The 26,636-nt window shown below is 30.0% G+C and overlaps 7 protein-coding genes across 8 annotated transcripts in view; 4 read left to right on the top strand and 3 right to left on the bottom strand.

Moving 5' to 3' along the window:
* Nucleotides 1-26,636, top strand: part of LOC139099458 (chymotrypsin-2-like) — a 161,840-nt gene that overhangs the window by 33,986 nt on the left and 101,218 nt on the right. The window lies entirely within an intron of this gene.
* LOC139099430 (uncharacterized) lies at nucleotides 47-4,978 on the top strand. Its single transcript, XM_070651880.1, has 3 exons — nucleotides 47-1,537; nucleotides 1,601-4,696; nucleotides 4,750-4,978. The coding sequence occupies exons 1-3, from the start codon at nucleotides 327-329 to the stop codon at nucleotides 4,874-4,876; spliced, it is 4,434 nt and encodes a 1,477-aa protein (XP_070507981.1). The 5' UTR covers nucleotides 47-326; the 3' UTR covers nucleotides 4,877-4,978.
* On the bottom strand, nucleotides 5,454-11,620 carry LOC139099401 (uncharacterized). Its single transcript, XM_070651843.1, has 4 exons — nucleotides 10,962-11,620; nucleotides 9,369-10,757; nucleotides 7,890-9,239; nucleotides 5,454-7,803 (listed from the first exon to the last, which is right to left on the bottom strand). Exons 2-4 carry the CDS (start codon nucleotides 10,688-10,690, stop codon nucleotides 5,907-5,909), a joined length of 4,569 nt encoding a protein of 1,522 aa, XP_070507944.1. The 5' UTR covers nucleotides 10,691-10,757; nucleotides 10,962-11,620; the 3' UTR covers nucleotides 5,454-5,906.
* LOC139099376 (uncharacterized) lies at nucleotides 12,382-13,813 on the top strand. Its single transcript, XM_070651816.1, has one exon. It carries the CDS (start codon nucleotides 12,404-12,406, stop codon nucleotides 13,679-13,681), a length of 1,278 nt encoding a protein of 425 aa, XP_070507917.1. The 5' UTR covers nucleotides 12,382-12,403; the 3' UTR covers nucleotides 13,682-13,813.
* Nucleotides 17,054-23,095, bottom strand: Ir93a (Ionotropic receptor 93a). The gene is made up of 10 exons (XM_070651707.1): nucleotides 23,045-23,095; nucleotides 20,718-21,044; nucleotides 20,002-20,607; nucleotides 19,615-19,944; nucleotides 19,097-19,270; nucleotides 18,593-18,820; nucleotides 18,169-18,376; nucleotides 18,083-18,106; nucleotides 17,653-18,020; nucleotides 17,054-17,502 (listed from the first exon to the last, which is right to left on the bottom strand). Exons 1-10 carry the CDS (start codon nucleotides 23,090-23,092, stop codon nucleotides 17,203-17,205), a joined length of 2,613 nt encoding a protein of 870 aa, XP_070507808.1. The 5' UTR covers nucleotides 23,093-23,095; the 3' UTR covers nucleotides 17,054-17,202.
* Nucleotides 23,219-26,545, bottom strand: LOC139099305 (N-acetylgalactosaminyltransferase 4-like). The gene is made up of 4 exons (XM_070651729.1): nucleotides 24,807-26,545; nucleotides 24,601-24,749; nucleotides 24,144-24,314; nucleotides 23,219-24,081 (listed from the first exon to the last, which is right to left on the bottom strand). Exons 1-4 carry the CDS (start codon nucleotides 25,502-25,504, stop codon nucleotides 23,219-23,221), a joined length of 1,881 nt encoding a protein of 626 aa, XP_070507830.1. The 5' UTR covers nucleotides 25,505-26,545.
* LOC139099290 (cuticle protein 19-like) lies at nucleotides 26,046-26,466 on the top strand. Its single transcript, XM_070651712.1, has one exon. The coding sequence runs from the start codon at nucleotides 26,081-26,083 to the stop codon at nucleotides 26,456-26,458; it is 378 nt and encodes a 125-aa protein (XP_070507813.1). The 5' UTR covers nucleotides 26,046-26,080; the 3' UTR covers nucleotides 26,459-26,466.

The raw sequence follows: 26,636 nt of genomic DNA, 5'->3' as shown, positions 1-26,636 counted from the left end.
AACCGAAACTTTATTAATTAAAAAATAAAACAGTTTGGAAATTTAATTTCAAATGTAAATTTTAACATAATCATAAACTATTCATAAGAATCTCAATGCAAATGTGATGCAAAATATTCAACAAGTTAAGGAGAAGAATAAAAAAGTTTGTGAAATTATTGGGATTTAGAAGGATATATAAAGAAACTATAGAACTGTATAAATAGTGAAAGCTGATAAATTAAACATTAAATATTAATTAAAAATCACAATTTAACCCAATTTTGAAAAAATAAAACAACAAAACTATTCAAAATTTGTGAAAACATCTAAAGACCAAAAAAAAAATGGGAGCAATTCAAAGCCGTTCATTCGATTTCTATTGCAATTTTGCAATATCCCATTCAATTGTTGAATACATTGAAACTGAATCACCGTCTCAAGTGTATCATAGGTTAAAGGATGGTTGTTTAACAACATCAAAACAAATGGAAGCTGTAAGCATCATAATCTATGATAAAGTCATTCTAAAACCTCATTTGTCGCTCAAGTGTGCTCAACTTGTGAAGGAACTTGAAGCTGAAGGATGTAATGAAAATGGTGAGCTTGTTCTGTTCCACGTCGTGTTTGCTGAATATTTGTTAAATATCATGAAGACATTTGTGTCAGTTTATGATGATAGCAAAATGAATGATTTTGCAGTACAGCGTGGAAAAAGTATTGCAAGTTTTATCGGATATCTTTACATTGTTGATGTCTTTAATCTTGCACCAATTATTGAGATTTGTCAGATGGCAAAGCAAAAGGAAACACAAAAAAATAGTTTTTTTATTGAAACGATTTGGTTTATCACATCCCATAAGATGAAATCTGAGAATGTCTCACTAGAAGTATTTAATCATCTGATTATCAATGGACTTACAATTGCACCCAGCAGTGACACAGATTCTGATTCAGAGGATGATCCAATGATGAAATTTTCACGGTTTCTGGATCAAATCTGCTATGACGAACACTATGAATTTTATGAAAACTTTTTGGACTTTAAAAACATGTCAGAAAAAGCATTAGAAGTTGAAATAACAATTTTAGTCAAAGATGCAATTAAAGTTGAAAATAAAAAGTTTACAAATGTTTATCGTGACATCGCATTGGACATTCATTACATGCGACCAAATGAAACAAGGTACTGCTTGAGTAAACTATTTATTAAGGAAATTGAGCGATATGAAGTGATTAAATGCAATGATAATGCTGAAAATTTGAATAGATGCAGTATACTTGGGAAATCAATTACAAAGTTCTATCAAAGTGGATTATTAGATGAGAGTGTTGTGGAGCATTATTTAAATGCTGTAAGTTACCCAAATGCAGCAAGTTTATTATTTACATTCAATTTTATTGATGTCCTGACAAAATATCGAGGCAAAAATATCTACAAGTATTTTGATAGTTTTAAAAAATTTGCAAGCAAGCTACCTAATCCAGATAAAGTCATTGCACCTGTTGAAGAATATGTCAAAGATAAGGAGATTGAAGGAATCAGGAATGGAAAAAAGTAAGTTTAGGAATTACAAATCTGCTAAATTTGAAATTTAAAATATATTTTATTTGTTTTTAGAATCAAAAGAACCGGAATCTCAGCAGCTGATTTACCAGATTTTCGGCAATTTTCATCAAAATGCTTGACAACTAAATCCACTAATAATATCCACCATCCAGACATCTTTGTATGTGAAAACAGACCATCCTGTCACTTTGCAGCATTAAGAGGAATTGAGCTTTTAAATAGACACATTGGAAATAACTTTTTTACACCAGAAAGAATCAAAATTTGCGTAAATGTGACAAAAAAATCATTAAAATTTCAAATTGGAGAGGAAATTGTAGACATTTTTGTACGTGAGATAAAGACGTATTTACCATTTTTTAATGGAGATATTGAACCAACTGCAAAAGTGTACAATTTCTCAACTCTTCTAGCTGCACTTTATGAGGAAAAACTGATCAATCATGTTGTAATTGATTTCTGGTTCGAAGAATTATTTAAAAGTATTAAGGATAAGGACCATCAATTTAAAGATAAAATTCTTGAAATTTATTCACAAATTTTTCACAAAGTTTCACTTCAGTTCCTCCGTGACCATCCTCTAGCTTGGGAATTGAACTTTTCAATACTAGAAGCATTCGAATTCAAAAGAATAAAATTTGATGATTTTGATAAATTCAGGGAAGTTTGCTTAATCTATAAATCTGACCCTAAGGCTAAACATTTGAAAAAGCTCCAAAATGTTGAACTTCCTAATAGCAAGTTTGCTATTAAGATCATTTCGCGATACATGCTGAAGCTATATACAGATGACAATACTGATGCATTGGAAATTTCTTTCTTAATTACTAAACTTCCTGAAGAATTTACACCAAGATTGGACAAAAATATATTACGATCTGAGTTTCAAGAAGCAATATGTTTAAAATTAGGTCATTTATGTGCCATTTGTAAGAATACAAAAAGTGATGGTTATACAAAAGCTGAATATATGATTGACTTAATTCAAACACTGTGTCTCCAAACAATCGTTACTCGATTAGGACTTGCAAATATTCTCAACACTATTTCTGACTTATTGAATCCAAATTTATATCCAGTTTTTGAATTAATTAAATATTATAATGAGAAAGTTAGTCAGTTTTTCTATGGAGCGAAGCCATTGCCTACTAAAGTTGAAAAGATCTTATTAGAGGTCATCAATAAGATTAAACACGCGTTTGAGGCTGAAAGAATAAATTATTTAAAGATCAAAAAAGTGATCAATGTTTATGAGAATATTATAGAAGATAGCAAATTAAAAAGGAAGGAATCAGAAGAAAAGAAGCAGAAACAAAATAATAATGATCAAAAAATTCAAAATTTGGACAACAATAAACATTTACGAGATTCTAGTTGTTCAACTACAATATTTAATGAAAATAAAGCTGAACAAGAACCAACTTTGTTGCAATCAGCTGAACAAAAATCCACAAAATCAAAATCAACAGATCTATCCAGTTTTAATCAACCAGATACATCAATACTTTTCCCCAAAGAAGACACACAAACTGAAAAAGAAGATCTTTCTCATAATGGTCAAAAATTCACAGCAAATCAACCAAAAGTGAATCCTGAAGATATCAAAGACTATCAAGATTATTGCGACTACTTCAACAGTATTGAACTAAAAACTTCAAATGATGATAAATTCCTCTTTGATCCAATTTTCATATCAACAATCAAATTCACAAAAAAAGAACAAATCAATGATCTTGCTAAGAAATTCATTGAACGAGTTCTTGCTGGTCAATCGACTGTCATCTTCTTCATTCAAAAAGTACAAAAAATCGGAAATGCCATTCAGAATATTTTCAAGCTAAAGATTCAAAAAATATCATTTCAAAAGATTTTGGTCGATGAGATTTTCTTTAAATTTGAGAATCAAAAACTTTTATTGGAATTTATGTGTGAACTTTACAATAACAGTTTCGTTAATAAGACATCAATGATCGCATTTGTGGATAAATTTAAATCTCAAGCTCCTGAAAATATTGTTTTGATGCAAATTTTTGTAAGAACTTGTGCGATTCGATTATCAAGTCAAGGTGATAAGGAACAACTGTTGCAGATAAGGACAATTGCAAGATCAGTTAAAAATCTGCCAAATTATGATGAAGATCTGAAGTTTTTAGCACAAGATTTGGCAAATTCAACGAATTCAATAATTCTTTTGCTGGAAAATTTTCAAATCAAGCAACAAGTTTTGATTGAATCAGCTGACAAGCTTGTTGATGACTTGTTGAAAAATGCGCTCAAAAATCCACAAATTTTTGTCAAAAGTGCATGTAACCTTGATGGAAAACTCAAAGATTTATTTATTCAGAAAACTGAAAACATCATTAAAGAAGTTCCAAAATTTGTCATCAAACCTGACGAGTTTATGAATTTAATGGAGTTTGTTGCTGAATTGTATAATTTGGAGTTCTTAAAAAATGAATTTTTGACATGGACAGTCGAAATTTTGATGCAGTCATCTACAAATGACATTTGCAGTCAATCAATTGAGTTATTATTCACGAAATGTGGACAAAAAATGGAAAATATGAACAAACACAAATTTGATATTTATATGAAGTTTTTTGAGGCAGTTTTAGCAGAAGAAAACAACACAATTCGTTCAGAATGTTTTAAAAGAATTCTGAAAACAAAGATCAGGAAGTGGAAAACTTTGAACATTCCACAAAATTTCTATGAAGATTTTTTGATGCTGTTCAGCATGAATGATGCAAAAATTGATGAACTTGTTGAAATTTTCAAATCCGATGAAGAAGAAATGGAAAAATTCATCCAAATTTTGTGGAAAGTCATCCTCAGAGATTCACCACATCCATCTTATTCAATTTTATGTGAAGAAATTTCAAAATATTGTGAGAATTTCCAACAGAATCTGACAACTTTCTTAACAGCACGATGCATAACATTCATTGGATTTAATGCTGACATGTTCAATGAAAATGTCAAAGAACGATTAGGAAAAGTCATGACGTTTGTAGCTGAAATTTACAACAATAATTTGGCATCTGACGAAATTCTCGAAATGTTTTTGGACCAGAAATTGACATTAAAATTACCATCAGAATTTATCACAAGAATTTTCAGTATTTTGAGCAAATGTAGACGGTTTACCTTTTTTCTATAATTTATCTCTAAAATTTAAAATCATATCACCTAATTTTGACTGAATCGCCAAATGACAGATTGAAAATTTTAGTGAAAAACTTTGATGACATTTACTATCGTGGAATGGATGTTCAAATTGAGTCGATTATAAAGGGACTAAACATCATTAATGAAAATGTAATTTAAAAAGAGAAAATAAAAAATTACCTTTTTTCTATAATTTATCTCTAAAATTTAAAATCATATCACCTAATTTTGTCTTACATTTTTATCAAATAAATTCAAATTTCTAAGCAACTTTTTAAATGTTTGACTTCTTGCTGATAAAAATTGTTAAATTTTTATAATAAAACTGAAACAAATTTGTCAATTCGTTAGTTATGAAATTTTCAATAATTTCTTCAAATTTCAGGTTATCAATTTTAAAATTCAACAAAACATTTCAAAAAAACTAATTTTTTTATTTTTAGGTTGTTTTAAGGCTTTAGGTCAATATTTTAGTTTAAATGTCTATTTTTATTAAAATTTCCACAGAAATTTTAAATTTTTGTATTTCCATACTTTTTGGTTATGTTGTTTATTTCTTCAAATAGACATTTAAATTGAAAGATTTACAGAACTTTTAGTGGAGTTTAAATGGTTCAAAAAAATTGTTTAGATTCAAAAATTTATAATATAGAATAAAAATAAATGCTTAATTACTCACTTTGATCGATTATGGTCTATATCTGGGTAATAATAGTTTTTATTGAATTAATATTAATATTGTTATCAAAACTTAACTTTTATTACAAAATAATATGAAATATTATAATAATAATTTTGATTGAAGCTTATGGAAAATTTTACAGTTGTAAGAAAATGTAATATAAATAAATAAATTCTCATGTGCTTTATCATGTCACATTTGTTTGTGTACTGGCATTTAGCTGCAAAATTTATCTGTTTATGAAGTTAAGATTAAATTCATTTTAATAGTTTTTCCAAAATACACAAAAATAAATGATTCAGTTTAGCGTCTTGAAATCAGACATTCGTCCAATTTTTATTTCAGCTAAAATCCCAATTTCTTTTTATTTATTTCTTTTGCTGCTGATAAATCAATTTGGAATTTAATATCTTTGATTATCAACTAGTGTGGGATTAGAATATGATATTTCTAATTTAATTGAATAAAATTAAATCAAAATAATCAATAAAAATATTTAATAATAACTCATTTTAGTGAATTTTTGTTCAAAACATTTAAATCACTAATAATGACACTAACTCGTTCTTCCATTTCCTCAAAGTAAATATTTTCAATATTTTTTGCCAACGACATTAATCTAATATTTCTATTATTCTCTAAACGCTTACAGGATCCAAGAATACTAAAAATTATTTGAATAAATTCTGGCAAAGTTTTTAAAGTCAATTTGATGTCAATCCACATCTCAAGAATGTCATCAGTTAGCAAATTTCTATTGTAAGTCTGAGCCACAAAAATTATGACTTTTCCTAATCTTTGTTTGACATTTTCATTGAAAAATTCATCGTCTAAATTTATAAAAATTTTCCATCTCTCAGTTAAAAACTTTATCAGCATTGAATGGAAATTCTCACAAGATTTGAAAATTTCTTCACATAAAATTGAATAAGATGGATGTGGAGCTTCCTTGAGAATTACTTTCCACAGAATTTGAATGAATTTTTCCATTTCTTCGTCGTTTAACTTAAAAATTTCGACTAGTTCATCAATATTTGCATCATTTATGCTGTATAGCATTAAGAAGTCTTCAAAATAATTTTCAGAAATATGAATAGATTTCCAGTTTCTGGCTTTAAGGACTGTAATTCTTTTGAAATAATCACAACGTATCGAACCTTCATTTGAAGCTAACACTGTTTCAAAAAACTTTAAGTAAACATCCAATTTAAGTTTGTTACTCTTTTCCATTTTACTGCCACATGTTTCGAAAATAATGGCAAGGCACTCACACGAAACTTCTTCCGTTGTAGTCTTTAAAAATATTTCAATACACCAATTGAGGAATTCGTTTCTTAGAATGTCGACATTATAAAGATTAGCAAGGAATTCAATTAAGTTTCTGAATTCAGCTGCCGATATTGAAATTTCTGGAACATCTTTCAATAAATTTTGAATTTTCTGTATTATAAAATGTTTAACTCGACCATCAAATTTTCTAGCAGCTATTACAGAAATTTGAGGATTAATTAATGATTTTGTAATTAAATCATCCGCAATCTTTTCAGGAGTTTCGTTGGAATTTTTGATAAAATTTAAAACGGCATTGAACTCTTCATCATTCATAGACTCATTCAAGTCATTAATTGTTACATTCTTCTCAATTCCCTGAACTTTTTCCATTAGTGAAATTACTGAATTCAAAGAATTTGATAAATCTTGAGCAATAAACCTTAAATTCTCGTCCACATCCACAGATCCTTTGAATGATCTCGTAATGGTCCTAATTTGAATTAATTGCTGCTTATCTCCTTGATTTGCTAGTTTTAAACCACAAATTCTTATGAAAATTTGCAATAAAATTAAATTTTTTGGATCCTGAGTTTTGAATTTTTCCACAAAAACAATCATTGTGGTTTTACTGATAAAATTATTGTTGTAAAGTTCGCACATAAATTCAACTAATATTTTCTCACCAGAAAAAATCGAAAGGATTTCATCAATCAAAGTCTTTCGAAATGTTAAGTTTTCAGTTTTTTTGGAAGGAGTTTGTAAAAAATTTCCAATTTTAATCGCATTTTGGACAAAAAATATGATTGGAGCTTTATTTGCTAAAACTCGATCTATGAATTTTCTAGAAAAACTTAAAATTTGCTCCTTTTTAGTGAATTTAATTGTTGAAACAAAATTTGAGTCAAAAATTTGTTCATCATCTTTGCTGGTTTTAGGTTCCAAATTATCAAAGTATTCGCAAAAATCTTTAAATTCGGTAATGTTTTCGAACAAAATTTTCGGTTCACTAGTTCGTATCAATTTTGTGATTTCATTCGTTGAATTTTCTAAATTTTGTTCAATAGAGGATGGAGTATCGGAAGTTTTTGATGAAGCTTCATTTGACATTGATGATGTGGAAGAACTCCTAGAACTAAATAAATTAAATTAATGTTTTCAAAATATTTTTGCAAAAATAATTCAAAACCTCAACCTCACCCTTTCCCTTTATTATCTTACCTTGATATTAAGTTTTCTTTTTTCATCTCAATTTCGTTTATAGTCCTGATTTTATTTGGTAATCTGACATTTTTAATTAGCGATCTTGGGGATGGAGTTGAAATTGACAATTTATTCCATTGTTCCTGTTCAATAATTTTTCTTTTCTGTTCACTGTCATCCAAAATTTCTTTTATAATTTGAAGAATGTCTTTAGTTTTCATGAATTCTTTTGGATCTTCATCAGATGCTTTTACGATGGCTCTACCTAATTCCTTTAAAGTTCTTTGAACTTGGGGTGAAATTGGATTAGCACTAATGAAAAATTCATTCCATTTAATTGTTGCAAGTGAGATAAGTTCACGAACTGGAATCGGATATTTTACAAGCATTTCACTCATTGTGATTAAGAATGTTGCTAATCCAAGTTGAGTAATATGAGTTTTCATAAACATTTCTCGTATAAGCTCAATTGTAAGTTGGCCATCTTGATGAACTTTTGAAGTAAGAGCACTATCACGTGCACAAATGTAACCTATTTTCAGACACATTGCATTTTGAAATTCTGATTGAAGTAAATTTTTATCCAATTTTGGAGTGTATTTATCTGCCAGGACGGTAAATACTGATGCAATAAGTAAGGCACTTGGTTTTTCATTGATATAGAAATCAATTACAAACTTGCTGATTTGTTTAATTGCAATTTTATCATTCGGAATGACCAATTTTTTGAGTTCATTAACGCTCGTAAATTCTGAACATTTCTCAAATCGCTCAATCAGCTCCTTAAATTTCTTGAAATCTGTAAATTTACTCGATTCAAACTCACAACTGTCAACAAAATTTGAATGAATTAGCCAAGAATTTGGATCATCTCGCATTAAATTTTTGGATATTCTCTTAAATGTTGATACATATATGTCCATATAGTTTTTATGAAACGTGTGCTTTTGAGTTTTAACAACGTCATAAATTTGATCCATCCATTTGGATATGATTTTATATTTCAATAATCCATCATCATAGAATGAAATTAAAAGATTTGAAAAATTTGATACTTTTAATTCAGGTTCGAGGTCATTTAAGAAGTACGGAAAATATAATTTCATTTCGCGTTCGAGATTTTCACCAATTTTCGCCTCACTTGGTATATCCAACATATTTTTTGATAGTTTTACACAAATATCGATTGTGGTTTTATTAAAAAATTTGCTCCCAATGTGACTTGTTAAAATATCGAGACTTCTTAATCCTGCAAAATGACAAGATGATATTTTATTGCATTTAAATGTTGCATCGTGTTTTGCACGTTTTGCAAAAAATTCTTGTAAATCAGGTTGCGCAGCTGCTCCGGTTTCTAAAATTTTCTCTCTAAAAAGACAAAAAGATTTTTATTTAAATTATTGGTGTATTTTTACTAAAAATTTGACGCAATTTGTTGCAAATTGCTGCTAAAGCATGCAGTACAAACATACAAAAAATATTAACCGAAAAACTCACCTTTTTGAGGTAATAATCTTCCTAGTTCCTCTGTTTTGTAGATATTCTTTTACCATTGTAATATTTGATCTAAATTCAGGCATTTCAATGCAAATAGATTGAAAATATTGAAAATAATCAGTTAGTTTTGATCCCTCATAACGTTTCAAAACTTGCAAAAAAATCCATCTGAAAATCTTTTTCGGCATTTTTGATCCTTTCAATGCATTTAAATAGGTTTCAACTAAGTCATCCTCAATCAAACCAGCTGTGTAAAATTCAACAATCATATTTCCAACATGACTAAATTTGTTTACATTCTCAAGATCAAATTTTTGCTTTTTTGCGTCAAACTTTGCTATAACTTTGTTGAATTCTTCCTTTAATTGTAATTGCAATAATTCTGGACGATAGTTGTGAATATTTAAAGCAACATCTCGGTAAACATTTAAGGATTCCTCATTTGTGAATGCATCTTGAATCAGACATCCAATTTTAATTTCATGTGATTCTTCAGCGATTTTCTCAAAACTTTCATATCCATCATAAAATTTAAACTTATTTTCCTTAATGTCAGCTAAAAATGCACAAAAATTTGCAATAGCATCGCTGTCTGGATTCAAATTCTTATTTGCATTATTATCTGGATCATATCTTCCGAGCATGTTATTAATCACGTCCATTTTGATATTTTCATGACTCAGTCGAACTGACATTGTTGTCAGCACATGCTCCAAAAGCATTTTATTCTTTGGACCTTTCTTTTCCTTTATTAGCTTTGCAATTTGAATGACTCTTGCTAGTGTGTAATAATTGACATTATATAAATTTCCAATAAATAATCCAACAGCTTTTGTGTTATCTTTACGTTTAGATTTGATTGATATTCCCGGATTTGCCATTAATTCATTCATCGTCATGACATTGTTGATAAAGTTTAAAAAATGACTGTCAAAACCTGCCTTAAAAATTTGAGTATCACCATCCTCAGTCACTTCAACGTCTTGTAATTTCTTTACTAGCTGTGCATATTTTAATGATAAATCGGTTCTCTCTGATGCTTTCTGATAAATCATTATACCAGTTCCTTCGAGTTCCCTCTTTGTTGACAATTTTGTTTCCATAAGAGCTTCCTCAACTTTAGCGACTGATTCATACTCAATTGTATCGAGAATTTTGTCATGTTCGGGAAAATCTTCATTGTAAAATTTTCTATGATGCTTCTTTTTTTTAGTCAGTTTTAGTGTTTTTAGTTCATTCAACAGTTCAGATCGACTGCAAAATGCAATTCGACTAAAATCAAATGATGATATTGTATCGGATTCAGACTCGTTAGATGACATGTCAGTTGACTTTTAATATTTTCTCAAGAATTAATGAATTATGTGTTGTTGGTCTTTTTGAATAGAACTAAATTTGAAATTAAATTAAAGTCGTGATTAGATTTTATTCATTACTCGTCTTTTTTTACTTTTCTTTAAAAAAGTTTAAAAATTCCAAAGTATTTATAACCATTTTCCAAAATCAAGGATTTTCTTTAGTCTTTTTTACAGATTTAATCGGTTCAATTTGTTTCTAATAGAATACAACTTTTGTTCATTTTTTTAAGCTTACCTTAGTTTTGTGAAAATAATTTTGTTTTTTTTAAATTCTTTTAAGTGATGATTTTTTATTTTAAATCTATAAGCTTATTCATTAATATCGAACGCACAATTTATTACACAATTTTTTGAAAATGAGTTTGTTATAATATAACACGAAATCGCAATAACGTGATTGATATAACATTTATAAACTGAAAAAGACGTTTCAGTTTACTCAACTTATTTTATTTCTTGCCTAACTATGTGATTTTCTTTAAAATGGATGGTTTTATTTCGCAATTTGATGTAAATTTGGTGTTTCAATATTTTGCCGGTGTTGATTTTGTTTTTCTTTTTACACAAAATATTTTATTTAGTTGTAAGCCAATGTATTATTCAAAATATCAAAAAATTTATAATAAGAGTTAACGTTCTCACTTTTTTTAATGACGATAGCGATAAGAAATTTCGTATCAGCCTAAAAATGTATAATTTTTGTATGAAAAATTATTTAAAATATTGTGAAAGTTTATTATTTTTGTATTTCAATTAAATGTATTTATACAATTAAAGGCTTTTTCACATTTATTTTACTTATTGAATAACAAGTTATCACATAAACTCTAATTCACACAGGCTTTAGTACAAAGCACCGGTGTTTTATCAAAGCAAAATTCTCCATCGTGAACTTTTTTTACTGAATATTAAATAAACAATGATCATGATCTTATGAAAATAAATGTTTAAAAATAATAAAACCGTTATGAATGTTTACGAAAGATTTTTCTAATGTTCACAAATATTCTTATTATATCAATAGTATTAAAACTTTTTTTTTAAGATTTGATATATTTTTATAAACATTTTGTTGAACTCAATTGAATTGATTTTCATCGAACTTTTGAGTATTTTTTTAATTTGTTTTAGAAAAAGAGATTTCTATTGATAGTTAAACTATTGATATCATTCCATTTCATTTCAATTTTACTTCGCGCTCTTATGGGGATTACTACCTAATGAGAACTGTGCTGCAGCGCTTTTGTATTGGGCTCCATTTAGCACCTTCATGGCGGGTGGAAAGCTTCTTTATCTTGATTTTGGAAACAGTTACCTTGCTTGGAAAATGGTTACAAGCTAATTAATTTTGTATATTTTGATTCATGATGATGTATAATCAAGAAATATATATTTCATGACTAGGCGCTGAATAAAAAAGGGTTCTGTTTTGATATTGTATCTATTGACACAAAGTGATAATTTCAAACACTTAATATACTTTATTTTATGAATAGCCACTAGATTGTCAACTCTGAAGATAATTGACAACTTATCGTAAATGGTATTAAATCTCACAACGCATTTCTTTGTAACTCAATATTATTTTCTCATGTTGATAAGTTAATCAATTAAGTGCCTCATATCAATCGTTATAATATTTGAGGTATTTCTGATTTTTACTTCAGTTGTTTTGTGATGTTCTCTAAAATATATCTTGTAATTTTATTTGCGTCGGTTTTGACATTTGTCAATAGCCATGTAATTTTTGAAGACGAATTTTCGTCAGTTCAAGAAGAATTTATTTCCTCTAATATAACAACTGCAAACGTTGCCTGTACAATCGATATTCACACACAAACTGGAACTCCACAACCAGTTTTTATTCGACCAGGAACAAATCAATTCTTTCTTCCAGCTAATCGCGATGGACAAATTCAATTAGCTGCTAACCAAGGAATTGAACTTTGGTGCTCTGGCACGTGGGCATCTCCAGCAGGTGCACCAAATTCAATTACAGCAACATGTGTCAGTGGACAGACTTTTCGATATAATAATGTAAATTCCAACTTTAATTCCTTCCGTTGTCAAGCATGGCCACAATGGACAACAAGAAGAACAACAACGAGATGTCACAATGGTGGAATTTTGGTTGACGTTGGATTCCAAATTGGAACTCGTTGGCTACATCTTTATACTGTCTGTCATGATTTGGTCCTTGAAACAAATTGGTATGTCCATTACACTTTTACACCTGTTTCAGCTGGAAATCAAAGAAATGTTGCACGTCCTGCATGGACACAAGCTGGCTTCTACACTGCGTCTAATGTTAATCATCTTTATACGAGACCACAACATAGAATAACAATTGCAAATATTTTGGGCGATCAAGCTGCAGCGGAAAGATTCATTGAACCTGAACCAAGTAATTTCTTTTTTGCACGTGGACATATTGCAGCCATGTCTGATTTTATCTTGGGATCACAACAACAAGCCACATTTCATTTCTTAAATGCTGCGCCACAATGGCAAACATTTAACGGTGGAAATTGGGACTCGGTTGAAATTTCATCAAGACGTTTGGCATCGGATCGTGGACTTAATTTGGATGTATATACAGGAACATTTGGAATCACAAATTTGTGGAATACTGCTGGAACTAGAAGACAAATTTTCCTTGATTGGCCAGCTGGACGAATTCCAGCACCACAAATTTACTACAAAGTTTTGATCAATCAAGCCGATTTGAGTGGTGTTGTATTAATAGGTGTCAACAATCCTTGGCTAACTCAAGCTGAAATCAATAGTCTTGGATATATTGTTTGTCCAGACGTAAGCAGTCAAATCACTTACGTTTCATGGTCTCGAACAAATTTACAAAGAGGATTTGGTTATGCATGTGAAGTTCACGAGTTTTCGAGAGCTGTTCCACACATCGATGCTATCAGAAACATCAGATATAGATTATTGGTGTAAATAAAGGCTTATGTTATCGCGTGATATTTTATCAAAATTGACATGCGTGATTACTTAGATGAAAATTGTTTTTTTTTTTTTTTTTATTGTGTGAATTTAAAATAATAAAAGCGTGTAAAATTGATTATCAGATCCAGATGTGTGGCAATATTTTTTATATCATGTTACATTTTAAGTTTGATTAAATTGGTTGATATGAGCATCCTTTATAATACCCCAATATTTTTATGAATGATATTGAAGCAATTCTCATTTAAAATCTAATCTAATATTTACTCTCATATGCAGCTTCAAAGTGAATGAAATCGATATACATTTTTTTAGTTAATACTTATGAGAATGAGTAAGTTACTTATGTGTATTTTTGCGTAAAAAGTGAAATGTCCCCAACAAATTTAGTCAATTTAGCAAGTGAACAAGACAACTTAATTTTTGAGCGAAAATTTAGTTAAATTATTCAATATTTTTATGGGATGATAAAATGATAAGAATAGATAAACATAGATATAGCCATTTCAAGCTTGACTCAGAATCAACAATGGATAGCAATGAGATCAGATCATGAATAAATTGTGACTAAAAGAATGAACATTTCAGTTTTTAAATTGTCCATATTTATGTTTAATAAATCAAAGATTTATCACATGTTCATATTATTATCAAAACAATAATTTACCTGTAAATTTCTCACAGGATTCTCCACTCAAATCAGATTCTCCACTCAAATCCATAATCTTATTCAATCAATGGTTTCTTGCAAATGAGGTAATCAAAACAAATTTAAAAAATAAAACATGTGGTTTTCAAAATTTTAAATATTTTATTTTTGGATGCCTATTTTGTGCGTATCCGTAAGAGCGTCAGAAAAAGGTTGGTCAAAACCATTCTTAGTCAAAATTCTTCAATTCTTCTATCACAATAGCCTTTCTTCAAATTGCTGACTACTGCCCTGGTTGTGGGTTAGCTATCCATTAATGTATGGCTGAAGTACGTCGGCATGATATCGCTAATCAAAATAAAAAGGAGTCTATAATTTGAAGTACGTTTTTATTTTTGTCCTAAATAGGACATGTAGTAATTCGGCAAGAAAGTCTCGACGAAATTCGGGAATGGATTGACGAAATTGGACGATATTTTGACTAAATTATAGAGAACTTTTTATTTGGATTTGCGATATCATGCCGACGTACTCCAGCCGTCATGTATTTACAGTCAAATTTAGATTCTCTGTGAAATATTCATTCAATATTCCTAAGGTCTCAACCTAAGAGTTCTAATCAATGTTTTCAGTGAAAAATTCTCATTTTCCCGTTTTAATTGACATCCCGCCAGTAAAGACTCTGTTCAATTTTTCCATTTTTCTAATATGTGACCCCATATGCTTCTGTAAATGATCCTTTCTCACGAATCCTTTACCACATTGCTGACAAACATGTGGCTTTTCAGTTGTATGTAAAATTGAGTGCCTTTTTAAATCAGTTTTATGATTAAATGATTTCGGACAATCTGGAACCTCACACTTGAATGGCTTTTCACCACTGTGCTTGTTCATGTGATAATCAAGCAATTCTTGAGTTTGATACTTTTTTCCACATTTTATACATTTAAATGGCTTGTGTCCGACATGGGCTGTCTTATTATGCTGTGTAAAGTAGCAACGCTTGGTGAACGTTTTATCACAAATGTTGCATCGAAATTCTTCAGTAATGTCTGCCGAGGACGTTGATTGTGTGGATGGGATGACATCAAGTGGCAATGATACAGTTTGAAATGATATTGGTTCAGCTTTCAAGACATTCCAAGTTGAAGGCTCGATCGATGCCAATTCTTTATCAAAAGTGTTAATTAAAACAACTTCAGCTTCACTCAAGTCAGTTATAGATGTTCCACTATGTTGTTGTTGAGTTTCCATATAGTTAGCTTCAATGTTTTGATCTTCATTTACGTTAAGCATTGACTCATTGCAATTCGGATTATCTCTTTTAACTTTATTGAAATGAACACGGGTCGTCAAATGTCGTTTAAGGTTTGTGGCTGACATGAAATTTTTTTTACAGTCATTACAGCCAAATTCTTTGCTTTCTTGCAATGATTCACTTTGTGGCTGTTGTTGGTAATTAACTGGTGAAACTTGTGAGCTGTAATTCTCAGCTGGTGACTTGTCAGGCTTCATAAAGCCCATTTGATATCCCATAGGTGGTCGCATCATAAATCTCGGATCAAATGTTTGTGAATGATAATTTACAGGTGCATATTGTGGTACAACTTGCGAATATCCAAAACCATTCTCACTTCCAGTCCAAATTGGCATGGGTTGGAATTGATGTGGATTAAAAATTGATGGAAGGAAGTTTGAATTTTGATTTTGATAACTTGGAGACTGCTGCTGATAAGTAAATTGCTCATTTTGATACAATACTTCACTTTGTTGGTAGTTTTGGTTTTGTTCGTTGAGGGATGATTCAGGTTTTTCAGATTTCATTGATGCTTCTTGAACATAATTTGACATTGTTGGAACTGTCTGATTGTGTGGCTCATTTTGAACTGATTGAGAACTTGAAGGTGAAAATTGAGGAAATTGTAACTGCTGTTGAGCATCTGTAGGTTGAAGATTGCTTTGTAGTTGATGATAGACTGGTGTGTAGCCATAACTCACACAGTTTGGGTCCATCTTTAGTCAGACTTTTGTTTTCGTGTCTATAAATAATAGAAGTTTTTAAAATGAGACCAAATTTAAGGATTTAAACAAAAAAATCATCATAGTTTTAAAAATACAAAATTTAATTTACTTACACTTTTCTTTATTTTTTATTCTTCCGTTCTTCTTTAAATGAGAGTTTAAAAACTTTTGGTCCCTTGTTAACTTTAATTATTTACTTTATACGAAACTTAAGGTACAAACTTTCAGGTAAAAGTTTCGTAAATAAAAAATTGTTTTGTTTTAAAGTTTTTCGGACCGTTTTTTAATATAACTCTCTATTTTTATAGTTTGACCATATCTATAAACGTTAAATAAATTACAAAAAATAAATAAAATAAGGCATGTGGCATAGAGGGCTATCTTTAGAGGGATTATGCCAATCTTGATTTAACTATTTTTTTTTTAAATTGTTCAAAAGTTCATAATGGAGAATTCTTTAGAATTTGGGTGTTGTAAAAAATAGAGAAATTAACCGAGTAAACAATTTTTTTTACTTACCTAATAAATATTTAATTATTTTTTTTTAAAAAAAATATTGCAAAATTTTTGATATGATATTTATTTTCAGGCACTGAAATCTCAATACTATAATAATCAAATGTATTTTTTTTGCCATTATCTGGATGCTATTATTGTCTACTGATATCTTTATCTATATTATAGCAGGGGCACCCTTTTCTTTGCTACGAAACACTTCAAGCTTTGTAAAATTTTCACTGTAGACCAATAAATTAATTTGAGATTAACTTATTGCATATTTAAAGGACAGGATATTCACCATTGAGCTATAATTTAATAGTTTTTACTTTTTGCCATTTAATTAATCTACAAATGGCTGAATTATATCTCTATTTTTCCTCTTTTGCCACCACTTGCAAATGCATTCAACAAAAAAGAAGAAAAATCCAGCAATAAATCCAAGAATTAATACAAAAAATGAGCCTTGCATATCATCTGTTGTCACAATGTGATTGAGAACTTCAATAATGCTTGATTGTTTGGTACAGCGATCTTTTCGAGGCAAATATTCCTTTATCCATCGTTGAATCAATCCCATTTGATGAAGTCTGGTAAGTTCCTGGTTGAACAGTTCTAAATAAGGTGAGTTAAAAGGAAGAACCTATTTTTTAAAAAAATAAATGTGATTAGAATAGTCACTTATAACTTCAATGCAGAGATTTTTGTTAAAGGTCATACAGTAAACAAGCACTATATGCCTAAATATGACCAATTACGGATACTATAGCAAGAAACTGACTACTTAACTTACTATTGCAATTTGTTCATCCATAAATTCATCAGTGCTTAATGCAAAATCGCAAGTTCCAGTCGCTAAATATTCTCTTTTCATAATGTACTGAAGATTTGATCTCCAATCAATATAAGCATGATGACCTTTCCGAACATCGTCAATAATATGTTCGTTCTCGTCCAGATAAAATTTACCACCTTTATAGAGTCTGGTGTACTTTGGAAGTTCTTGTGAATCACGAATATATTCTTCCAGGTATGTTCCACTTCTCATGCCCCATGTTAAGCTACTTTGTGATACAAGTTGACCAACTGTTTTTATGTTAACATCGACTCGAGGGAATGTCAAAAATGCGACCAGATTACCGCAATAAGTTGTCACCAAAACTGTTAATTAATTTTATATATTTTAAAATTGATCTATTTATCAATGAAAATTTTAATTGTACCTATCACGATGAGCCACCATGTGCCTGAAATTATAGAAAGTAAAAAAATAATAATAAATAGAAAAGCCAATTTATAAAGCAAGTACCTATAATTAATCGACCTGAATCAGCTTGAGGTAGATAAAGTCCACCTTGTTGCAAAAGTGCTCCATAAATATACCAGAAACAGTTGGTAATCTTAAATAATCCCTTTTTGGTGCATTTGTTATGAAACTCATAAAATGGACTAAGTCGGTTGACAACGCAAAGTATTGGAGGTAAAACTGCAATCATTGCCGCTAAACAAAGCCATGTCTAAAATGTTTAAAGTTATTAGTTGTCAATGTTAAATTTTGAAGGTTAAAATCGGGACATGTCTAGCTGAATCAAGACAAAGTCCCAGATACTTATCAGGAAATATATTTAAAAAAATGATTAATTTTTATATTTGCATAATTTTCCACAATTGCACTTCCGATCATGTGATGTAAACTTTAAATTTGACATCTCAACCGCAGATTTTATACCTACCCCGTGCGTATATGGAGCCATAAATAAATATATTCTGCTAATTTCCTTTGGTTTTGCTACAATAAAGCTGTATGGTTGAATACTTATAGGAATTGAGAAATTTATCAATTTTTTATATCGCTCATTGACTGTGCTTGCGATAGCACCAAAAATAATGCGATTGTCGTAAAGTAAATTTATGACTTCGGTTGGGATGTCGGAAGTCAAAAGACGAATATCTTTTGTAATCTGAAAAGGTAAAACAATAAAATTAGCTAAATTAACAATTTATAAAACTTTTATGAAAATAAGTCTATGAAAATTTATAGAATATGTTTCTAAAGCAAGTAGAAATAATGATTATGTCTTTAAAATAGAATTGAATCAATACGGTAATATAAATATATATTAAAATCTAGTTTTGGACATACCATATTAAATTAATATATTGATACGCTTCATACCATATTGAGCTAATCATTATTCCTACTTATAGAATAATACTAAACACTTTCATGAACTGACTGTCATATTAGTCATTTCATCAGTCACATTTAACTCCGATGCTGTTGATACCAAGCGCAAAACATAGGTAAAATTTAGTTTTTTCGACATTTCATTCAGAATATCAATTACAATGCCATGAGGTGTCCCAGAGATTTCCGTTCCATTAGACTGGACGTACTGCCATGGAGGATTCTAGAATTTAGAGAAATAAAATAAATGAAATATTAAACTTCCACAAATATCCCGAGTGGAACAAACTGTGGTCGACAGAATCGAACTAGCTTGTTGACGAAAAAATTAAGTTATTCATTACAAAATTATTGCAAAAATTGCTATTGCCGGTTCAAGACTCGGCAAGAGAAATTTTTTAATACACAGTAGAATTGTGCCCTATAGTTGGACCAGTCTTCTTTTGTAAACTACAGACAGTACTGTCATCAAAGCACTGGTTCTAATCTTCCTTTATACTGTACGACGCAAAACTGCTAATCGTAGTCCGTATCACTCGGGAATGTAATAAAATATCTAAATCTTACATGATAAGTAACAATATGAAAAGTTCTTCCTCGAAATCCATGCGAAATGTGTGGAAACAAAGCATCAAGCATAGTTAATCCTTCAAATGGCCTCCACATACCAGTATGAATTAATCTAAAAGTAGACACTGGGTCTTGAATATTTTTTCTTTCCATAGCAGTTTGACTTGTTAAAACTGTTGATTCATATCGTGTACCCCACACATCAGCCGTTTCGACTTTCCACATCGTACAGTTGCTACATTTTGAAGATTTTTTTAGGTACTCTATCATTAAATTGAGAATGTTGTCACGGCGTTCTCGTTTTGATGGTCGAATAATTTCCCATTCCTAATTAAAATAGATTTGAGATTCCAATGACTTTGAGTTTATTTCAATAATTATTACCTCATCAGAAATTTGACCATAAATAGCCATTTCCTCACGAATTGCCTTTGAAAGTCCTAAAACAAAAGCACGCAATAGTTCATTGCAATGACACTTGATTCCATAAACACAATCATCATCAAATCTTGTAAAATTATAAATAAAGGCAATATTATTGCCTTCATCGATCAGAGACGTAATAGATGAAATATTATTTTGTAAATAGTTTGTATCAGAAACGATATAAAACCACTGTGAAAATGTGTCTACCATTTTTAAATCTCTGGCAATTTCCATGATTGTTTGCATCAAATCTGTCGTCACTAAAACTAAGAAATTTGTTCCAATAAATTTGGTTGGAAGTGATTTTAGCAAATTTCTTATAAACTTTCTTCGATTCCAATCAAGTGACGTTTCTCGAATGCGATAAATTGAGACAGACAGCGGTTGAACCTCATTTGAGTCATCTGGGAAATTTCTCGATAATGCAATTACGCAACGACTTATCATATCACGGTCAAATGTGTTGTCATAGAGGAGAATTGCTGATTTCCAACTGATTGTATGCCTTGCTTTTGTGTCTAGGATAACTTGTGGAAGTTCCTCACCAGCTGTCATTAGGGGAATCTAGAATCATGAATTCTTTCATATAAAATTTATAAATTTATAAACAAAATTTTGAAATATTCATTAACCCCAAGACAAATTACCCATCAATCTCATTATAAGTTTCTTACCATTATGGCTTCTTCATATGGTAATCGTGGACAATCGGATTCAGTAATTGCAATCATTAGTAAGTTTTCACCTTTTGCATCTCGATAAATTTCCCATGTATTTTCACAATTTGTAATACTTAAAACAGCAGAAAAATCCTTTCTTAAATTAATTTTAGTCCATGAATAATAAGACACAACTAATCCACCATTTTTTAGATCCTCGCGTAAGACTCTTTCAATAATTATTTTAATTTCTTTAAGGACATCATCGTACTGTTCGTCAAGATATTCACGATCGACTATTATTGCAATTGAAGCATTTTGAGTAAGAAGTGATGGAAAATCGTCAGCTTTTGAGATGTCTAATTTAAATATTATCAAGAGAATTGCTATAGTAAATATTTGAAATATTTTGCATTTCATTTTACAAGTTCTGATTTATTTTGTTAAGTATATCCAAGATCTGTCCAATTAATCAATTTTAACTTTAAACACTGGTTTGAAAATACACCTTAAACACTTTTATCCTGCTCAAATCATGTTAAACACACCACAATTGTAATTGAGCTCTACAATGTTTTCACTCGGTCTTTTATAGACAGACTATATATTCATGCAGGTGTTGCTTTATAAATCTTTGAAAATTTATTGAATTTTTGATAATTTTTGTGATTAAATTAATGATTCAAAACTTAGAAATACTAAAAGTCAGTAAATAGTGATACAATCAAAGTTCTAAACTGAATAGAATCGCAGGTGTTTGTTGCAACAAAAATGTAGGGCAGTTGTGGTTTTGCTATTTAAAGAAAATTTTCTTCATTAAAATTTAATTTGACAGAAAATCGAATTGAAAAATGCCTTGAAATAAAATAACAATAATGTGGGTTTGTATCAGGGAGAGATTGAAGAGGAGGATATTGAATAGTTTTTATAAATTTAAAGCTAGTTTTTGTGTATTTTTGGCCTAATAAAGTAATTTTAATAAGAATTTCAGATAGTTGAACTGTTACTAATCCTAATTTATGTTTAGTTCAAAGGTGATTGAATATTAGATTAATTCAAAATTGGATGATAATGCTGTGTAATGTCTTTAGTTCAAAAAGTACAAAAAATTGTTCATACTTTTAAAATTCTCAAAAAATTCCATTGAAGACAGGATTTTTTTAAACTATCCCCCTGGTTACATGCCATTTTTGCAATTTTATTAAGAAAATAGGAAAATATAAGAATGAATTTCAGTACGTAACATATATTATTACAGGAAAGTTCGATTTGTTCCGGTATCTTGTAATTTTCATTGTAATATTTTGGATTAATTGTTGGTTCTTTTATTGTTTGATTTTAGACTCTTCACACAAGTGATAGTTGTACCTTATGTAAAACAGTCGAAAGCTAAAATCAAGCATAAATGGTTGCAGATGTCTTAGGAGGAGAAAAGCTTTTTCAGAAGCACATGAAATCCAATCAATAATTTTTGTATTAAAATATGATTTTCTCGCTATGAATTGAATTGTTTATGTGGATTATTGAATCTAATTGTGCGTGAAATTTGTTTGAGTAATGCGTAGACATAATAAGAGTCTTAAGTAATTGAAACATTTCTTTGGAATATTTTTGTTATAATGAAATTTGAATATTCATGGTCAATACCGATATATATTTTGTTTTTAAGTTATTTGGTAACTTTATGAGTAATTGATGAGTAATTGAAGCAAATTTTAATAAGATCAGTTGGATCAGTTGATCAGTTTGAGGACACATAAAGTTAAAATTTGTTAGAATCTTAAAAAAAAAGTAAACAAATTGCCAGAACTTTTTAAACCATTATAAAATTATATAAATTCTCTGTCGATGAAATAGCTTTACTTTAAAATATAGTAAATTCACACGAAAAAAATTACACATGCTCAAACTGCACTTTCAACATCCAAACAGTATAAAACCACGATCAGCTGTTCAATCCGACACCAGTTCCAATTCAAACATTCAACAGCAAAAAATAACAAACCAAAAAAACCAATATGAAGTCGATTATTGCCTTTTCATTACTCATCGCTGCTGCATCAGCTTATGGACATGGTTCAAGTTATGTCTCACGTGATGATCACAACATTGCAACTGGATATCATCATGTAGATGAGCATCATGACAGCAAGGATTATTATCATCATCCATCATACAAATTTGAATATGGAGTTCATGATCCACACACACATGACCACAAGAGTCAATGGGAGCATCGTGATGGAGATGTTGTTAAAGGTGAATACACCTTGGATGAAGCTGATGGAACCAAACGTGTTGTCAAGTACTCATCTGATAAGCACAATGGATTCCAAGCTCATGTTGAACGTATTGGACATGCTCATCATGAACATAGCTATGGACATCATTATTAGATAACTTAGGAGCTCAAATTTAGTGACTAAAATGGTTAAAGCTTTAAAATAAAATAAAAATTTTTTTTTCGAAAATTTAAAAATTTATTTGTTTTCAAAACTGTTATTTTAAATGACATTTTAGTCCATAGGACATTCTTCATCGTACAGTAATGGCAGCATTACATCTTTCGACATCCCCTTATCACCATAAAATAATTTTTCATATCCATAAATATTTTTCCAATCATTTAATGCAGTTGAGTTTTCATAAGTGAACTTCCATTGTTGGTTTGTATCACTAGTATTGCAAGCCTTCATGAGAAACTTGTGTTCTTTAAAGTCTGCAGTCAAGCAATTGCTATTGTCATCAGATCCAGAGTTGATCATATTTGTAGTTTGGTTGAATTTCCAGTATTGATTTCCAGACGTAGCATAATGACATGTGCGGAAATGGACATTATGTAAATCAAGACACTGCTCGGTATACCCAGATACAATATTTTTGTAAAAATTTAACCGAAAATATTGAGAATCTGGAATATTTTCACCATTGTGACATTCCTTAAGCAATGCTGTGTCATTATTTTGTCCTTTAACAAAATACATGCAAAAGTTTTCATCCTGTAGTGACTTAATCTGTCCTGATGCAAAAACTGGAACTGTTTTGTTGATTGGATATTTAATTATCATTTCAGGTATCACATTTTCTAAGAAATATTTAAAATTCTTGCACTTGAGTCTTTCGCGAACAGATTTTGGACGACTCAAGTCTCCAGGATCGATTTTGTCATATCTTTCGCGATTTCTGTCATAAACTGCATCTTTATAGTCATCGAACCAAACCTCAACGAGTCTTTTAAAGTTTCTGCCTAAGTAGTCATATGGAACATTGGATCTTGATGGGTTATATCCTCGGAATGTGTGAGTGATGCGACTGCATGGAACTTCATAGAGACCATCAGCACAAAGCCATAGTTTGAAACTTAGTTCGTAGTTTTCGGCTAGCAATTGAGAACACTTAATGAATAAAAAATCACAAGAATCATATTAAAAAGGAACTAACCATTCCAAATCCGAAAATCTCTGTCATATCCATCAAGTTCTTCCATGAAAAATTTTCTGTCAATTGCAAAAGCACATCCAAGCATTATAGGATTTGGATAGGGTTTAAGCTTATTGTAACCATCCGGTACTTTTCTCTCAAATTGGTGCCAAACTAAGTTCCAATCAAAACCTTAAATTGACAAATTCAATAAAAAATAATAAACACTGTAGAATTTTATGGAATGAGAGAATGAAAAGGAGATGTGTAAGATAAATTGCAAGTATTAACAATATCCATAATTGCTTACAAAAAAATATTTGAGATTTTTAGAATTAAAACCAGTTTTCTTTTAAATTTGGTATGAAAGTTTATGAACGATTTTTTGGCATTATATAGAAACCGGTTGTAAGAATGATCAGCAAAATTCAATTATTTTAGCCATGAAGTTCAGAACTATTGATAAAGTCAACATTACCTCCTCGATCACTGTAGGGAGGAGCTCCATCAACCTTAAATGATGTTGGTGAGAAATAATCAATTGTTGGATTTGTTGCTAATCTTCGATTCGCCTTTATTGGTGATAAAAGTGGTGGTAACCAGTTGACGTTGACTTCTGTGTGGGAACTGAATGGTTTTTTTTAAATTAAGGAGTAAAATTAATATATCAAATGACAAACTCACTCAAAAAACACCAAAACCTCTCCAGTCGCAATCTCAGCACCTTCAAGTCTTGTCACAATCAATCCCTTCCGTTCTTTTAAGTTCTTAATCCTAATCGTAGTTGTTGGGAAATTTTCAGCAACATAATCTTTCAATGGATCATAAAGTTCCAAATTTGAGCTCAAATCGTTGACCAAAATAATCTCGTGGAGCAGTTCCGGTGGTGTTCTATTAACAATCGAGTGCAATGTTCGCTTTAGGACACTGAATACTTCATTATAAAAAATAATAATGATTGACACATTTGGCAATTCACTTGGGTAAACATATTTCTGGCAATCTGGATGTCTTGTGTCTTGTATTGATCGATTTACACTGATTTTATCGGATATGACTACAGAATATCCAGTCTGATTAAATAACTTTACATTCAGCTCAATTTCAACTTTATCTGTAAGGATTACTTCAGATCCATTTTCTCCAATGCCTTTTCTTAATGCTTCTCTGTACATTTGCTCATAATTGTTCCAATCCCGACATTTTGACACCGAATTTGAAAAAAATTTCAAATTTGTAAAACTTATCACAACATTTAGTGAAATTAACAGAAAAATTCCCAAAATTGGAATTGAAAATAAAAAATATTTCACGGATAAATTCCGGAGTTTTTTAATCAACGCTTTAACTGCTCTCATTGTATTCAATGAATGCATCTGCATCTCAAATATGCACAAAATTCTTTCTAATCGAAACGAAAAATTCTGGTTTTTTGGAGATTAATGAACTCGAAATCTTGTTATTGAAGGTTAAAGTTAGGTAGGTCAAGAACTGCCTCTTCTGAATAAATGGATGGATTTTTGCTTGAACCTGTTTTGTATCCGAATGCATCAAGTTTTTTTAATTGAAAATGAACATAAATTCTTATGTTATATTTAATTTTATTCTGGAGTCATGTCATTAAGTTTGGCAATATGTAGCTAGCGATATGGCCATTCCACATATAAAATATGCCATGTTATGAAAATATGGTATATGATACCAAATTTCGCTTTATAATATTGATTCCTTAGGAAATTTTTTAAAAATCAACTATTAATACCTAAAAAATTTCTAAAAATTCATAAAAAGTTATGTCATAATTCATACTTAAAACTAATTAAATTAATCGAAAAAATTACCAAACTCGCACAAGTTGCAACATCCAAATAGTATAAAAACACGATCAGCTGTTCAATCCGACATCAGTTCCAATTCAAACACTCAACAGCAAAAAATAACAAACCAAAAAAACCAATATGAAGTCGATTATTGCCTTTTCATTACTCATCGCTGCTGCATCAGCTTATGGACATGGTTCAAGTTATGTCTCACGTGATGATCACAACATTGCAACTGGATATCATCATGTAGATGAGCATCATGACAGCAAGGATTATTATCATCATCCATCATACAAATTTGAATATGGAGTTCATGATCCACACACACATGACCACAAGAGTCAATGGGAGCATCGTGATGGAGATGTTGTTAAGGGTGAATACACATTGGATGAAGCTGATGGAACCAAACGTGTTGTTAAGTACTCATCTGATAAGCACAATGGATTCCAAGCTCATGTTGAACGTATTGGACATGCTCATCATGAACAGTCATATGGACATCATTATTAAATAACATAGGAGGCTCAAATTTAGTGACTAAAATGGTTAAAGCTTTAAAATAAAATGAAAAACATTATGAAAAATATAAAAAGTTTGTTTTTAAAAATTATTACTTTGAATAACATTTGAATTGAGAATGAGAATATTAAAATTAGGAACCCAAAAAAATCTCTCACAATATGATACA

This window comes from Chironomus tepperi, unplaced genomic scaffold, assembly GCF_022539635.2.
Source record: "Chironomus tepperi strain 1889 unplaced genomic scaffold, CSIRO-AGI_Ctep_v1 contig_467, whole genome shotgun sequence".
NCBI classification, from domain to species: domain Eukaryota; kingdom Metazoa; phylum Arthropoda; class Insecta; order Diptera; family Chironomidae; genus Chironomus; species Chironomus tepperi.
Note: the sequence above shows the minus strand (reverse complement) of the source record. Positions and strands in the feature narration are given on the sequence as shown.